We start from the raw sequence: 16,963 nt of genomic DNA on the forward strand, positions 1-16,963 counted from the left end.
AAAACATGAGCAGTTTCTAGATTTTAGACATCTGGCCTTTAGTCTGCAAGAAATAGTTTATCTCTGAATATTAGTAGTGTTGACTTAACTTCCCCTGTCTTTTTGTAAGGAAAGGGTCTTTCTAAGAGAGAGGACTTTTCCTAAGCTGAATCCTTTTGTGAGGATTTGGTCCCACTCTGCTTAATTTTTCTGATTTGGAAAATGAGCGTAGCACCATGGAACCTACCAAATGGGTGCCCAGGAAGACAGCACCACCTGACCGTGTTAGTTTGCTGGGGCTGCCACTGCAAAGCACCACAGACTGGGGAGTCTACAGAAAACAAATGTATTTTCTCATGATTCTGGAGGCCTAGAGTCCCAGATCTAGGTGTTGGCGGGGTTGGTTTCTTTGAGATCTCTCTCCTGGGGTTGTAGAAAGCTGTCTTCTCTCTGTGTCTCTACACAGCATTCCCTTTGTGCATGTCTGTGACCTAATCTCCTCTTATAAGGACCAGTCATATGGGATTAGGGCACACCCTCATGACCTCATTTTAACTTAATTACCTCTTTAAATTCCTTATCTCCAAATGCAGTCACATTCTAGGGTACTAGAGGTTAAGACTTCAGAACATGAATTTTGGGGTGAGAATCACAATCCAGCCCAACACACTTACCCTAAAGAACTTGATTTTATAGAATGTAGGGTAAAGTCCAGGCCTGTTTTAAAACCTCGTGATGTCAGTATAGTAAATATGCAGCAAATGAGATCCCACGCCCTGCTGACTCCTGCTTTTGGTGACTGCCTCTTTCTGCTCTTCTTGGCTCTAGACTGGCAGTCAGAACAGGTCACCCAGGGATCCAGAAATCCAAGAAGAGGGTTTTGTACCAGGCAAATAAAAAGAATTATCATTCATCTAAGGTTCATTGTTTAAATTACCATGTTTATTTATGTCAACACAAAATACAATAAAACAACTTACAAAAAACCCATTTTAGCTTCATGTAACATAACTCTTCAGTGAACAGAAGTACTACTGTTAATGTTTTGACCTTTTTAAGGTCCAGCCTTGGGTCAAAACAGTATTCTTTTCTACCTTCCCCAATATACACACAAAGGAAATTTATATATTCTAAAACCCCATTCCAGTAATAATACAAAAATGTCACATGTAGAGGTGAACACCACTGTTGTGTTATCGGTAATGCAACTTCCTTGTTGCTCAAGATTTCCCACCGACCCTGGGCTTCGGTCAGGAATGCAGTGGGTACATCAGCCCTTCAGGTTTCCAAAGTGATTGTTTAGCAATTCTTTTAGAATGACTGTATACTCCCCAAGTGTCTAATTTACCTGAGATATTTAGAAACCTGAAAAAAAAAAAAGCCTCCAAGTGATCCAATGTGTACTGAGCTATCTGATAAGAACTGAAGAGACTTAAAATAGATTACTCGGTGCCAGTTCGGTGGATAAACATGAAGCCGCCATTACCTAATGAACTACTCACCTAGTAAAAGGCTTCAGTTTACAGTTTACTCAAAGGTAATGAACGTTGCACAAAAGTACAAGACCTCACCTATATTTCAGTGGTTTAAGTGCTATTTGCTTAGTCACTATATTTTCAAATAAATGCAAGTTATCACTTCACTAGCAAAATCTTTCTACCATTTCGTTGTCAAGAGTCAGTCTCATATGGTGGAGAGAAGCAATGGCTTGGAGCCAGGAGGTCTTGATTCTGCACCAGCTCTACCCACTCTCTGAGGCTTAGTTTCCTTATGAGGATCAAGTTAGATGAAAGTGCTTTGCAAAGCAGTATTAATTACAAGAAAGAGTTCATCTCGTCAATCAACCTACGGATCGCTAATTAGCCACATGTATTTTTTAAGTAAAGTCTTACTTTTTAAAGTAAGATATTCACCATATGCAACTGAGATGTGCAAGCTCGGTTATGCAAATGGGATAAGAATATAGATTTTTAAAAGGTCATGACATACCTGTGTCCTCTCATGAGTGTTTTATTTAAAACTATTAAAAATTTTTATTCTGTTTAACCCATGATCGTTTTGTATTATTGGAGCTCTTTTTGAGTAAACTATCTAGCCATTTAAAGTAATTTTTTAACAGGAAATTAAAACTTTCATATGACATTTACAGGGTTTAGACAATTGTGAAACTGAGGAAAATGGATTGAGAAATACTTAAGAAGTAATAGCCTAAAAACTCAGGGAAACTGAGTACAGAAGTTTACTTTTCAGATAGTTAAAAATAATCTAAATGCTAAGCTTGTTATTTTTTTTTCCCACTGGTGACTTCCTAATTTATAAATTACTTCTTCTTCTTCTGGAAAACAAATAAAATACATGTCTGTGTACCTGACTTTCAGGTACATTCAAATCCACAGAAATTATTAACTCTTAATTTTTATTCTTACATGTGGGACATCTTTAGAATTGCATCCTTGAGCCAATGTAAAATTCAGCATCTCATTTTTCATAGGTTTTTTAAAAAAATCCTCCTTTAGGAAAGGACAGTTTTACTAAAAGTTTAGAATTAATTGGCAAGTGTGCATATATAACGTGAGCATATGGACTTTGTGACTTTGCAGACAGAGACTTTAGGTAGCTGTATGCCTGCAACAAATGAGATTCTAATTTCAAACATTTTTCAAATGCAAATCAGGCCCGCATGAATCATTTTGATGATTTTTGAGGTATTAATGTAATAGAGTTAGTGTTCCTGAAATGATCCCCAAAGTCACCCCTTTGCTAAGGATATTTCTCTTCTTGATTATTTTGAACCTGCCAACATCATCACTAACCTTCACACAGAGAATGACTGATCTCTGAATGACCTATTATTAGCTTAAACCAACCTCATTTTGAAGCAACAAAGAAGAAAAATTAAATAGTGCATTAACATTTTGTATCAGTGAAACAGACTTTTTCCATGCATAAAGTAGTTCTATCCATCCGTGGAAAGGTCCACCTTTTGTTTTTCCCTGTGTTTATAGGTTACATTCTTAAAGGTACTGGTGGAGCCTCTGTACAGTGGATTGGTTCCCTAAAAAAAAAAAAAAAAAGGTTCCAATTAAAGTATGTATATTTTGGAATTACACAGTTTTAATATATCTAAATAATTTCATTGTACATTGCAAATTGAAACAAGAGAGTCCAGCTCAGTCTTGGAAGCCATTTGAAAACTTTTGGTCAATTTGATAAGTCATACTTTAAGCATTTTAAAATGTATGCATCTTTATTTTAATTTTTTATTATGCAGAACCAGTTCCATAAGTGTATTCTAAGAAGTCTTATCCCTTTTGGAAATGCACAAAATCATGGATTTTTGGACATGCCCTAAATCCTGGCTGAAAAACAAGACTTTGGCTGTTTTGTTTACTGTTGTTTTACCAGAGCTGAACACAGTTCTGCCAGCCCACAGTAGGCACTCAGAATTTACTGAATGAACAGAATGAACCAATAGGTGACCCAAAAGTGAAATGTCAAGTAAAAAAGTAAAAAATGGGAAAAGTGAACTGGTAGAAGTATACCAAAATGAACAACATAGTACCTGCCTTTAAAAATGTGTTTCTGGTGAGAGGCATCAAACAAGGACACAAATAATCTTGCTAAAAAGAGATCAAAATTCAGAAGGACAACTAGTTGCTTAGGAGAAGCAGGGAAAGATCCCGAGGCAGCAAACACCTGCTCTGAATAGTAAAAGAATTAGGTAGCTTTTGCTTACTAGGGAATCACGGTGTGGGAAGCAGAGAGTCACAAGAGACTGGTGTGTGGGACGCTGGGCTCATGTAAGGAGAACGGGTCCCAAGGCAGGTCGGGCCAGATGGCTTTGAACTTGGGGTAGTAAAAAGGTTGTGTGCAAGTACCTGGATAATTCAGTTGTGCTCTTTGGGCTGTAGATGTGTTTCCAGGTGCCCTCACCAGGACCAGAAGTGGCAGAAACCCTCTAGTGTTTGAAGAAATGCCAAGCCCGATCCTCCAATTTCTCTCCTTTGGTTTCATTGTTTTAGGCAGGCACAAGATGTCTGGGTTAGTAGTTTCTTCCCTCCCATTTTCCAAGGCTGACCACACAGGCTTTGACATCAGACAGCTTAGGTTCCAAACTGCTCCACCATGTAACTTTACTTAAGCAATTCCAAGCCTTGTATCTGTAAGAGGGACTACCAAAGTGCCCACCCGGTCTGCGAGGTAACGTACTTCAGCAGGTGCCTGCCACATAATAAGTGCTCAATAAATGCTGCCTCTTCTTATTAGTACTTATTTATAACTCTTCTCACATTGGGAACTTCCTTTTCTTTTTGGTCCTGGAGAGGGTACTAAAGTTATTTTCCCCCAAGGCTTTGAGACTTTCAACACTTTCAGGCCAATTTCTGAGTATGTGTACCACCTCTGACCCTTCAAATTACTGAATATTACACTTTGGTCTCCTTATCCCATAAATTGTAAAGATGGTAGCAATTTCTAGGCATAGCTTTGAAAAACACAACTATATTTGCTTTCTCAGTACATGTCCCTCAGCTTTCAGAAGAACTAAATAGAACTGAAAACCATTCCCTGGTCTTTAGCACTTGTTGCCCATGGATTTGCTGCAGTGTCTTCATTGTGAGGAAGAATCACACCTGCATCTGTTTCTATGCTGCCCAGAGCCAGTGGCCTGACCTCTGACTGAGTAACATGTTACCTTTGTCCATGTGCCTTTGAAGAGAGATGCTATCTCAGTAATGAGGGCAAGTGGAGAAGAGATTCCTTGGTGGTGGATGATGAGTGAAGATCAAGTCACCATATTGCTTCTACTCCTGAGGTCAGCCTGGATAATTACGAGGGTCCTCCAGTCCTTATTTAGTCCTACTGCCATACGAACTTGAGATTTGGAGAGTGTAGGGCAGGCTGATGTGGTCTTAGATGCAAGTGGAGTCTCATTTGCAAACAAAAATCAAGTGTGGAATTCTATTAAGTTTAAGAGATTGCAAGCTATTGAGTTTGAGTTGATTACAGAAGAATAAGGGACTCAGTTGAAGAGGACAGATGGAAAAAATAAGATGTGTAGATGGGGAATGATGGGTAGGGGCATGGTCCTGGAGGAAAAGCGAGCCTTAGGGAACAGAAAAGACACTCTGAAAGCAAGAACAGGCTGTGAGCAGGGCCAGTGCAGATCTTGGTAGGAGTAGGAACTCTTTTGTGGCCCCCATCACATATCATGTCCAATACCCTACATCCCACACTAAATATAATTTATATGCAATATGAAAGAGGTGACTTCAGTTGCAGTTGACTGAATACACAATGGTATTTTGCAGATATTTAGTTGACTGTTTAACTTTGATGGTATGGTTTTCATTCTGAGTTTTGAAGCAATTTCATTTATTCTCGTCTACAATATTTGGGGGAGTCTCTTGCAAAGCTAGTTATATGGCCTGGGCATGCTAATACGGGGTGATGGATGAAGCAGACCCTGCCATAGTAGGAGGGTAAGATGGAATCATAAAGGTAGAGAAAGACCAAGTACATATCGCTGGGGGACAGTAGTGTTTCCTGTCCTCAGCTGATGATCAGAACTCAGGAGAATGAGCTCAAATGGGAATTTGCTGGCAGGAGAAAGTATGGCAATGACCAGTATTGCCTCCTCTAGGGCCACGCAGGTGCCAGTCTCCCTCCGTGGGATTTCCACCAGAGACGCAGGCTTGAGCCTGGCTCCATTTCGGATGAATCTGCACTCTTTCACTCTTTAGACGAGGTCACGTTTCCCTCAAGCATCTGGGGTGACCAGGCTGATTCCCCCAGAAGTCTGGGGGGATGCTAATTTAGGCTGTGGATTTTATAAATGCAGTGTTACATTTTTAGAGTTTGAAAACGTGGTAATAAGAAAGCTCTCTGTCATGACCCACAGCTCCCTTAAAGATTGCCTAACTGTCAAACGCAGACCTGATTTGCTTAGCACAGTACAAAATCAATCCTGGACTGCAACAAATGTCACACTGAACATCTTTTGCCTCAAGTTAATGACTTGTCATCCTTAGGAAAAATGTCTAATCAAAAATGAATTTAAATATCTTCCCGTTGTGTTTTCATAAAGAATATGAATGGGGGGGCGGTTATTTCTAAAAGTGTAATAAAAAGTAAGCTTTTTTTTTTTATGGCTATGATGAAATGTTTCAGGTGGCAAAAACAAAGCTCTTTCTCATCCTGAGCTCTGTCACCTTTAGAGGCCAATGAGGGCCTATGGGTCAGAAGATCCAACTACTGTCCCTGGAAATCCCTTGGGTTTTGAAGACCAAATTTAGTTCTTCAAGAAGAAATAAACTTTAGATAAAAACAAAATCAAATTGAGGACCCCAAAATGGACGCACTGAGCAACATCTTTTTTTCCAATAGGACATATTAGTGAAATTTGAATTGAATTATTTGAATTAAACTTCTTTTGCATCCAAGTGAATATTATTACCTAGTCATTATCTAGTCAACGACATCAAACATTTGTTATTCAAAGAAACTCAATTTAACAGGGAATAATATTTTTCATTTATGCTTTTATCTGTTTAATGCATATTTTTGTTCCATTTTCGATGAAGAGACAGCAAAAATTTAGCATTTGTATTTCAGTCATGTTCTACATCCTGAGGGAAAATGATTCATGTTTGGGGGAAATTAACTGTTAATTAAAATGTTATTTTAAAGATATTAATCATTTGTCAGTATTCATGCCTTTGTAGGAGAACATTAAAATGTGCTGGTTAGTAGATACACATCACATAATTGCCCAAGTGCCTGTTTGTGGAACACCTGCTTATTATTTCTGGGAGGGTCAAGGCTGTGCTTGGGGAAGAGCTGCAATTAGGATTACATCTCCACAATGGACCAACTGTTGGGAAGTCTCAACCTCTCTGAGCTTCAGTTTTCTTACGTTCGTAATGGCAATATCAAGACTATCTCACGGGACTGGTGGTTGTTCAGTTTACTGGCTGCTGTTGTGTTTTGTGCCATCTTAAACACATTCTTTTGCCTGGTTGCCTTCTGACCATTGCCAGGCATTTTCTTTACAGTTGGTGAGAGTTAAAAACATCTATGACCAGCAGATCAGGTGAAGTTAACTCAACACTTTGGCCTCCTTTAGCCTAGGTTCTAAGTCTCTGAACTAACCTGTCAGGTTACATTTTACCTGTTTAGGGATGGGTAAATTAGATCCTCATTACAAATCCTCATTTTACTTTCCTAAGGGTTTTGTTTAATTAGGAAAAATCCATACATACACAAAAGAAGAGGAAAGCCATATAACGAACCTTTGGGTATACAGACCCATCACCCAGATTCAACAGTTAGCAAGATCTTAGCCACACTTGCTTCAACTATCCTTCTCTCTCTCTTTTGGCTGAATTATTTCCAATCAAACCCAGCCTTTGCTTCCTTTCACTTCAAACTATAATTATAATTTTCTACTAGCAAAACCTCAAGTCATTTTCAAACCTAACTTAAATAACCATAATCCCTTGCTATCATTCTCATATCCAGTCTATATTAACTTTTTCCAGTTGTCCAAAGATATATATATATATAATTTATAGTTAGATTGTTCAAATCAGGATCAGAACAAGGTCTATACATTGCATCTGGTTGTCGTGTTTAAAGGCATTTTTAATGGAAAGATAAAATAGATAAAAATTTTCCTCGTCCATTGCCCTGCACCAGATATATATGGTTATTTCAAAATAACTGCATAAGATATAAACATCCCTTATCAAGATAAATTTATCCAAAACAGAACATTCTGTTTGCTTTAGATATTGAAGATATCATTATAGACTTAGAGAAAAAAGTGTTAACATCAATTTATTTGGGGGAGATGAACCCAGAGGCGCATTGTGTTTGCCTGTATTTTCTCCGGTGATATCACTGTTTTTAGAATCAGCAATGTAAGATAATTGCTGTTAGATAGGCGGACACAGCATTAGAGGGAGAGAGAGAGATGAAATTAAAACCATGAAATTGTTTCTGTGGGCCTCTAGAAATGTAATTATCTCTCCTGTGGAAAAGAAACACAGAAAATTGGAGTCCTGTTTTGTGTTTGCCTGGTGTGAAGAGGAGACATAAATTACATCTATTGAGTACATATATTTAGCAGTTGATACTTTTGGGGTTCTTTTCAGGTAGCTGTTTAAAATTCATGTTATTCAGAAAAATTAACTGGATGGTATTTAAAAAGTCTTCTCGACTTTACTGTGTAACCTATTATGGGTAATGAGTATTTCCATGGAAATTGGCATGAGCGGTCATACTACTTAGGAACCTTATTCCATTAGCTATAACAACCGATGTATGGAATGTTCAGATACAGCACCAATGCTTTATCAAGTGATTCTGGCAGAGTCCTCCTGGTGGTGAGGAATAAAATGTATAACATTGATGTCCCTAGGTAGCTATATGAGGAGTTTCATGAGACTCTTCAGAGTAGGGGAAATCTTCACTGCACGGAGACAAATGTATGCTATGAGGGCTGTCTGGGTCCCAGATAAAGAACAAAGTTTCCTTTATTCCCAAAGCAGAACAGAAATCAGCTGTTGGGGATGTAGTGAAAGGAACAGAGAAAGAACATGACATTTTAACTCTCTCTTGGAGCAGAAGAAGGCTGACACCCCATCCCTTCCAAAGGACAAGGAGTAGCCCCTAAGTGGGCACATACCGTTTGCCACTTGGCCTTTGACCTTTCTGCTTCAAATTTGGCAACTTCTTTCCGATCATGAAATGACACCAGCAGCTTCCAAATGCACAGTAGGACAACCCCAATGAGAAGAATAGCCAGTGAAACCCCTAACATGATCATGGGAATATTCGGAGGTTTTGGACAATCTGTGGAAACAAAATTATATTAAGAAGATGGTACAATAGTGTTCCAATGTAGAGAAAACATTTCTCATTAAATTTTCCAACCATATTTTTTCTCACGTACAGGGAAAATGGAAACATCTTTTCTTTTGCTGAATTAAAAAAAAAATGAGTTACTTGTTGAAGGATAGCCTTATTCCTTCAAAGTAGAACAAAAGATAAAGCAAATGGCTATACACTTAAATGGCTTCAAAGCAAATGGCTATACACTTAAATGGCTGACTCAAAAAGAATTAGACTCCAAAAGAGTGACAGTTAATACACATGGAATATTTAAAGGACCATGAAAAAGACTATAGTTCAATCACTAAAGGTGGTCTCTTCTGGGTATATAATGAAGTAGAAAAGGAATGTGTACACACACACACACACACACACACACAATTACTTGTTCATGGATTTTCTTGAAACATGAACCATCTATTTTCAAAATTATGTAAAACCTAAAACCTACCTCTTGGAAAGTTTACTACTTGCTGCTTCCTTTTTAAAATGTAGAAGACAATCGTGGCTTTCAGTTTTTTTTTTTTTTTTTTTTTTAACTCCAATGCAGTGCCCTGGTGTCCTGGAAAATTTCTGGACTGGGGTCAGGAGAGGTGGGTTCAGCTCCACTCTGAAGGACAGTAGCTGTCTGAAATCCATTAAGTCCCTCTTCCCTCTCTGAGCCCCAGTACCTTCGTCTGTAAAACAAAGCTGTGGGACTTTAGTGTTCCCTTAACTTCCCTGATGATAAAATTAATCCAGGTGCTCATGCTTATTAAACCCACCCCCAAAATTCCCAGACTCTTCCCCTGAGATCCTGATTCAAGAGGTCTTGGATGGAGCCACAGATTTTTTATTATTAAAAGTATCCCAAGTGATTCTTATTTTCAGGGAAGTTTGGGAACTTGGGTGTTCTGTGTAGTCCTTTCAACACGAACATTCTATGAAATGTTACTTTGATTCTATTGATGACATTAATGTAATTCTGAAATTATACAGTACCTTCCCTCATTGACAGCAGAATGACTAATAATCTTTGCAATATGCCTGGGAGATGATACATTTCTTAATGAAACATTATAATTAAGCTCTCCCCTTGCTTTCATGGGAAAAAAAATCCCACATAAAAATTATCATTAAATATCTGCCTCCCTCTGCAAGAAGTGAGGCAAATCCATGGTATCTGGGGAGGAAATGAATCATGTTTAGTTTATCCTAACTCTTATTGCTTTTAGATATTTAATAAGGAGAGTTATACACACAGGACTAGTCACGCTGCTTTCAAGGTAAGATCTATAGCTGATCTGAATTTGAGCGGGACTAATGACCCCCTTAACAGCATGATGCCTGGCCTCACATACTTTTGTTCTTTGGCCAAAAAATCATGTAAGGAGATTACACAGAAATAAGTAAAGGAGCTAATGAAATAGCTACTACAGTATGAAGATCTAAAAGACTGTTTCTAGCATAGCAAATGAACCATGGCTGCTTCTAATAGGTTAGCAATGCTCTTGTACAGAAAGTGGCAGGCCCATATCAATGAGAACATATCCTGACTCCATCTTTAACTCTGAGATGTCTGGGGTGGGGCATAGAACATTCATGCTCAAAGCAAGATGAAGCTTGCTGAGACCTTGCAGCCAGAACATGAATTAGGAGGGCTCTCCAGGAGGGGATAAATAAAGGAGAAACAGGCATGGCCTGGCAGAGGTAATTATTTAAAGAACTTAAGAGTCATTTGGAATTAAACATAATCTTAACAAAGGATTTTGGCCCAAGCTCCAGAGCAGGTATTACACAATAGAAATGTCCACTTTCCATATTCTCTTTAGTATTTCTGGAGATGCTCAGACTGATGACATGTTTTTGGGTGGGAGAAAAGGGCTTTCTCTACCATGTGTGCCATCCAGGGTTGCCTATTGAGTCCTGGTCGGTACTGCACCTAATTCTAAGGTTCTGAGTTAAAAATGCTGCCAGTCTGATAGCTCTGCTACACGTGGCTACTGCTCAGTAGTCACTAGAAATGTGACTTTTCGGTTTTAGGTTTTGTGCTAAGTATAAAACACACAGTGATTTTGAAGACTTGACGTGGAAACAAAAGTAAAACATCTCACTGATCATTTTTGTGTTGATTATATGTTGAAATAACAATATTTTGGATATGACAGATTAAATAAAACATGTTATTAACATTAATTTCTTTTATACTCTCTAATGTGGTTACTAGAACATTTTGAATTACATACGTGGTTTGCATAACATTTCTCTCAGAGAATGCTGATCTGACATATTTTGGGGATTCAGATATTTATGGTGATTGTACAGCCAGTGGGAGGCAGTGTAGCACAGTAGCTAAGAGCATGGGCTCCAGGCCAGCCGGCCGGAGTCCCCAACCAGTGCTGGTACTTAACTGCTGCAGGACCTAGCAAATTATTAACTTCCCAATTTCCTTACCTGTAAAATGGAAATAATAGCAATGCCTGCTTTCTATGGTTGTTGAGGGTATTCAATGCATCAACTCATGTAAAACACATAGAATAACACCTGGTATATGTTATTAGTAAGGGCTCAATAAATGAGAGCTGCTATTTTCTTCTTCTTATCATTACAACAATGCACCCTTCTCCCTCTTCTATCCTCAAGACCTCAAGGGCCTGGAACCTCCAATTTGGAACCTGTGGGTGTAACATTTACACCCACATCCCTGCCAGGAGGGCTCCCCAACTATCATTCATTGACTGTGGCTCTCATGAACGTGGCTCTTATCCTCGAAAGCTTCTCCGGAAAAAAGATGAGTGAAGCTCTCCCTACATCCACACATGATGACTTTTGTCTGATGGTGACTCTTCACTTGGTTTCTTTTTCTATTTGTTTGGAGAACCCTGGAAATCCCTCAAATCCTCCCTTCTCATTTTGCTTCTTTTCCCCCCTTGCCTGCAACCGGCTGCCCTGGGATTCTCTGGCCTTAGAGCTGTGAGAGGGGACTGCAGACTCCTGGGGACGGGTTCTGCCCTCAGGGCCCCTGGAATCTCCGGGCCTGTCTAGGAACTCGAACGTTCATCAGGAAAGAAGCATCCTTGAAGCTGTCAGGTGACTCCTGTTAAGCCTCAGGGAGGTAATTCCCCCTGACTTTTCCCTGCTACAAAAGCATAGGGAGAATAAAGAACCTTAACAAAAAGACATCGGAGCACCTGAGGGCTCTCAGGAAGATGGCATGTTGCTGTGCCACTCCTATTGTGCGGACGGATAAAAGAGGAAAAACCCAGCTGTTCAGTAATGAGGAGGCATTTAACAGCCAAAGATACATTTCACAAGGAAAAAAAAGTCAAAATCAAACCAACTAGATACAAAAGCCCCTGAATTAAAAACAGACCCTCTTCTGGAAGTTCATTTTTGTTTGGAACTTGCTTTTCCAGTGGAATCGCTATTATAAGGAATGGCTTTGATTTCAGGAGGACGTGCTGAAGCCACTGTCGTGGTCACAAATAGAGGGTGGCAGTGGAGCTGAAGAATTTGACTTTATAAAACAGATAATGAGGAGGCAGTTCTTTTGTACTATGAAGTGTCTTTTCCGTATAGCAGGATTCACCTTAACTTTCTTTAACAAATGGCCCCTGCAATGCCCTTTATATACGGATTTCAAAGTTGATTTAAAGATTTAAAGAAAGAAGAAGTTGATTTACAGATTTTCAAGAGTCTTCAGGTGCCCCCGGCCCAGCTGAGCTGCAAGGTCACCACTGTGCCCTTGCATCTTGCATTGTGCTGACCTCTACCTCTCCTGACCCTCAGGACTGCAATGGGATATTTTTCTAGCCATGTTTTCTTGGTTGGTTTATAATGTCTTAAACTTACTTTTCAGTAATTTTGGTATTGCTTTTCACACTCTTAAGTGATGGCAGTTTGGTCCCTTGGCTTCCAATTCAGGACTTCATCTTTTGTCAGCCCACTGATAAGCCAGCACACACAACAAAAATCCATCTGCCTTCTAGCCTGCCCCTGCTTCTATTGTCTAGGGGAGAACTTGGGTGCCAAGCTTTTGAGGGAAGGAGGCGATTGCTGACAAAGTCTGGAGAGGTCCGATTTAATGCAGCTGTCATTTCTGCCAGAAAGGCTTAGGGACACATCATTAATTGAAGATGGAAAAGGTGAAGCACCAGTGAATATCTAAGAAGGCAGCCAGGGCTATTAGGGCAGAGTCACTCAGAGGAGGTCTGGAAGCCATCTGTACCAGAGTCGCCTGGAGAAATGTTACAAGGCAGAGAGTCCTGGGCCACACACCCAGCTTGCTGACTCAGGATGCAAGCAATGTAACAGGCTCCCCAGGTGACACTCACTAAAATTTAAGAATTTCTCAGCAGAAGTACTTTTCCCACCATATTCTTTTCTGATACAAGCTTCTCTCTCCCCTTCACCGAAGATGGAATTTTTATTTGAGGGCTTCCCAAGTCCCAAGCCAACTCCCTGAGTTGGTAGAGAGGAAAACCCACAGAAGTGATGGGTTCTGACTTCCTTTAGAGATCACTTCCTTCCTTCCTTGCCACTTCACATCTTTTCTGACTGAGCATTAGCACTTAATGACCCACTGGGCAAGATATGAACTGGTACATGTTTTACATGCATTATTTCATTTAATCCTTGAATTGACCCATAAAAGAAAATACTGTTATTTTCCCCATATTACTGATGAGGAAATAGAGACTCACAGAGGCAAGTATCTGCCAGAATGTCAATTAAGTGGTGGAGCAGGTCTTGAGCCCAGATTTGCCTGACTCAAAACTCATTCTCTTAGACTTATGCTCCTCCTCCCTGCTAGCCTTTCCTAAAAATATACCTTTTACTTACATTGCATTTAATTGGTCCACCTTTCTACAATTCATCAATCAGTCAGCTTTCAGGGATTCGTACAAATACACTTAATCTCGTTATCTGGTCTTAATAAGAAACATTGGAACATCTCAAACCTTTCAACAGATACCTTTCAATCATTGAAAAAGTAGAAGCACTCCATCAAAAATTTGGAAATATCTTTCCTGGTGAGCTGGTAAGGTGTTTTCTCCTCTCCTGTGTAGCATCTCTTACAATGGAAGGCATGTCACCCACCTTTCTCATTGATGCTGTGAATGATGGTTTTCCCTTCGTTATCTGTAGTTATTAGGAATGTAATAAGACATTCATTTTCTCCTTGCAGAGAACAGGAAACAGAACTATCCTTTGAGAAATCTGTAGATAAAGGAGTCATTCATTAGGTTAAATGAGATGCCAAAAGAGATTTTTTTTTTAAGGCAAAGTAGTATTGAGTTTTATTATGCAAATAGGAATTTTCAACCCTGCAGAACAGGAATAGAAAAGACATAGGATTTTCCCCACCCACTGAGGTTTTAGTTTCTACTCATGTTCCAGAAGAAAAGTTCCAGGTGTGGTCAATCAGGACTGACCATCTAATGCACCCATCAATCTGATGAGAGCAGGATTTCAAGAGAGTGAAAGTATTTCAGGGCAGGTACGCTTAGCTGTCTTGGGAACAGAATGGCCCTGATTATGGTAATGAGGAAGCTATAAGCTCTCCTTGGCCGAGAGCATCTGGGAGGAAGCCTAGATTACATTTCAGAAAGAGACTATACCGTCTCCACTGACACCAGTATTGCTAAAGAGGCCTCCCCCACAATGATATAGTCAAGATTGCTGGCCATGTATTGTCACAACAATAAATATAAATTAATATGAGGAAATGAAGATTGAAGTGTTATGTAGCTCAGGGACCAGAAGGATAAAGGTAAACCCCAGAATAAAAGGAGACCAGAATGACAGTTTGCCTACTATTCAGTATAGCCCTTTTCTCAACTTGAAACAAATTCAGGGGGCAGGGAGGTTATAGCTCAGTGGTAGAGTACTTGCCTAGCACATGCAAGGTCCTGGGTTCAATCTCCAGGACCTCTATTAAAAAAAATAAATAAAAACCTAATTACCTCCCCCCCCAAAAATTGGTTTTTCTCAAATCTTTTCTAAATAGAAAAAAATTTTTGAGCTCCTTCGAGAAGCAGAAAATGAATTTCATGACAGAAACTGATAATATAGTAAAATGGTCCATCTAAGATGTTAATACTATTTGTCAGACATTTTAATGGTCTGGCATCTATGCCAAAATTATGTAGCATTTTTCTAATTAAAAAAAACCCACTTGCTTAATCTTCTCCTATCTTCTAAGTTGGAGACATTTTAATGATACCATTACACTTTTTCAGAAACCTGTAAACAGAATGACCATTTGCTTTTATCCTAAAATTTTGAGACATATGATCCAATATTAGTCGTCAGAATGTTAAAACTGGGCCCATCCCATATAACCTTGGACATAGTCTTGCTAGATGGAAACTTTCTCATTAGCTTAAACCCAAAAAGGTTTTAATAAAACAGAATCTACATGTGTTCTCTGATTCTAACAAAGAAAAATTAAATAATAGTCTATTTTTGGTTAAACAATGCCATAGCCATAGAAAGACAGAAATATTAAGCTGTTTTTTACATCTAATTTGTACGATAAACACCCCATGCCAGAGTTCATAAGAACTATGCCTGTATTGTCTATGACAATGGGGACTAGTAAAACATTTAGCATTATTAATAAGATTTCAGAGGATAAATTTAAGGGAGCAAACTGTTTTTGAATCCATTAGAAGCATCTGTTTACACAAGCATATGACATCTAATTACAAATTATTCTCATCTGGTCATTCCCAAAAGTTTACGATCATCTATATCACCTAGAAGTTTTGAAATTATGCATTCCAGAGACCCAGCCCTGGCTCTTCTGATCTAAGAAGTCAGTGATTTGGACAGGAGCTTGTATTTCAGTGAATTGTGAATGTTATTTTTAATAAAGTGATTTTGATGAAGAGGTTGGGGAACCCAGGGGCAACCCTTGATTTGTGAAATTTGTGATTCCACGTGTTTGAGAGCAACAGCTCTGCATGTATAATTCATCCTTTGCCCACTTTTAGATGACCTTCACCACACATGCTCCTACCAAACCACTCCCATGAGCTGGGATTCGGGGTCTCAGGAAGTCTCTTTTTCTTGTTGGAGTGTTTATTTCCTTCCCTCCCCCTCTCTGCCATGACAGTGCACACCCACTGTTCTTCTCAAACTTACTTCATGGAACATTTTATTCTCAGGTAGAAAATATGTAGACAGCTTATAATACTCCTTTCAGTAATATTAATCCTGTGTGTTTTATTTTCTCTTAAACAGCTACACGGAAGCACAGGGAGGCTTAATTTCCTTGGCCAGGATTTTTTTAAGTTTTAATGGAACTGCTAATATGACCTTTGAGTCATGACTCCCTTCTTGCTTTAATTACTTCGCCACTCCTTTTCATGACTGTTATGACTCTAGATTTAGCCTGTTTTGTAGTGTTTGGGTATTAAAATGGTATTACTGGATGTGCAGTGAAAGGGTCCAGCTTGGGCTAGAGATTTGCATAATTAGCTGCTAAGGTCTTCTTCTGTTGTTCATTAGAAATGGACTTTTCTTTTTTACCCACTTTTATGAGTGTCAGCAGTGCTGTTCTAGAATAAGACAATGAAAATGAGATCTCAGGCAGTCCATGAAATCATACTTAGAAAAGGAAGAAATGTGAAGATGGAGGTGGACAGGTTGGGGTCCAGGAAAGATGTCGAAAATGTAAACTGTCTGCACCATTGAATCAAGATAACCATGAATTTAAAACCTCCCCTTTGAAGCCCCTTAGTTCTCAGAGAAAACAGTTTCCCAAGGGGAAAAAAAAGGGTTCTGTGGTCAAATAAGTTTGGGAATTCCTCCTTACTCTAATTCCTCCCTTTGCCTCTTTTGAAAATTCACAGTGCACATTTTTACGCATTTAAGGTTCACATTTAATGTGCAAAACAACTCTGAGTCTTGCAAAGAAAACGATAAGCTTAGTTTCCCATTTTCAAAATGTATATGACCACGGGTGCTCCTGTCCACTTAACACTTTCAGGACTAGGGTTCCTTGGAAGACACTGTGAGGAGCAATGCTCTGAGTACATGAATGTTGAGGTAAATTAAAAACTTCTCTTTCAGTAAGATGGAATGAGTAAAGTTAAACCACATGTCT

The 16,963-nt window shown here is 39.1% G+C and overlaps 1 protein-coding gene across 4 annotated transcripts in view; it reads right to left on the bottom strand.

Moving 5' to 3' along the window:
- Positions 1 to 899: 899 nt before the first annotated feature.
- ITGB6 (integrin subunit beta 6) overlaps positions 900 to 16,963 on the bottom strand; it is a 116,055-nt gene continuing 99,991 nt past the window's right edge. For 2 of the 4 annotated variants that reach the window (XR_004319889.1, XR_004319888.1), the window contains exons 16-19: positions 13,951 to 14,070; positions 9,323 to 9,548; positions 8,666 to 8,832; positions 900 to 3,034 (exon numbers count right to left, since the gene is read on the bottom strand). Coding sequence is in view for 2 of the 4 variants with exons in the window: in XM_006176796.3 (XP_006176858.1) it covers positions 2,936 to 3,034; positions 8,666 to 8,832; positions 13,951 to 14,070 (386 nt within the window). In the remaining 2 variants the exon portion in view is untranslated. The remainder of the gene's footprint in view (positions 3,035 to 8,665; positions 8,833 to 9,322; positions 9,549 to 13,950; positions 14,071 to 16,963) is intronic. The other 2 variants (XM_006176796.3, XM_014552448.2) reach the window with 1 other exon arrangement.

The sequence above is a fragment of the Camelus ferus genome, chromosome 5, assembly GCF_009834535.1.
Source record: "Camelus ferus isolate YT-003-E chromosome 5, BCGSAC_Cfer_1.0, whole genome shotgun sequence".
NCBI lineage: Eukaryota > Metazoa > Chordata > Mammalia > Artiodactyla > Camelidae > Camelus > Camelus ferus.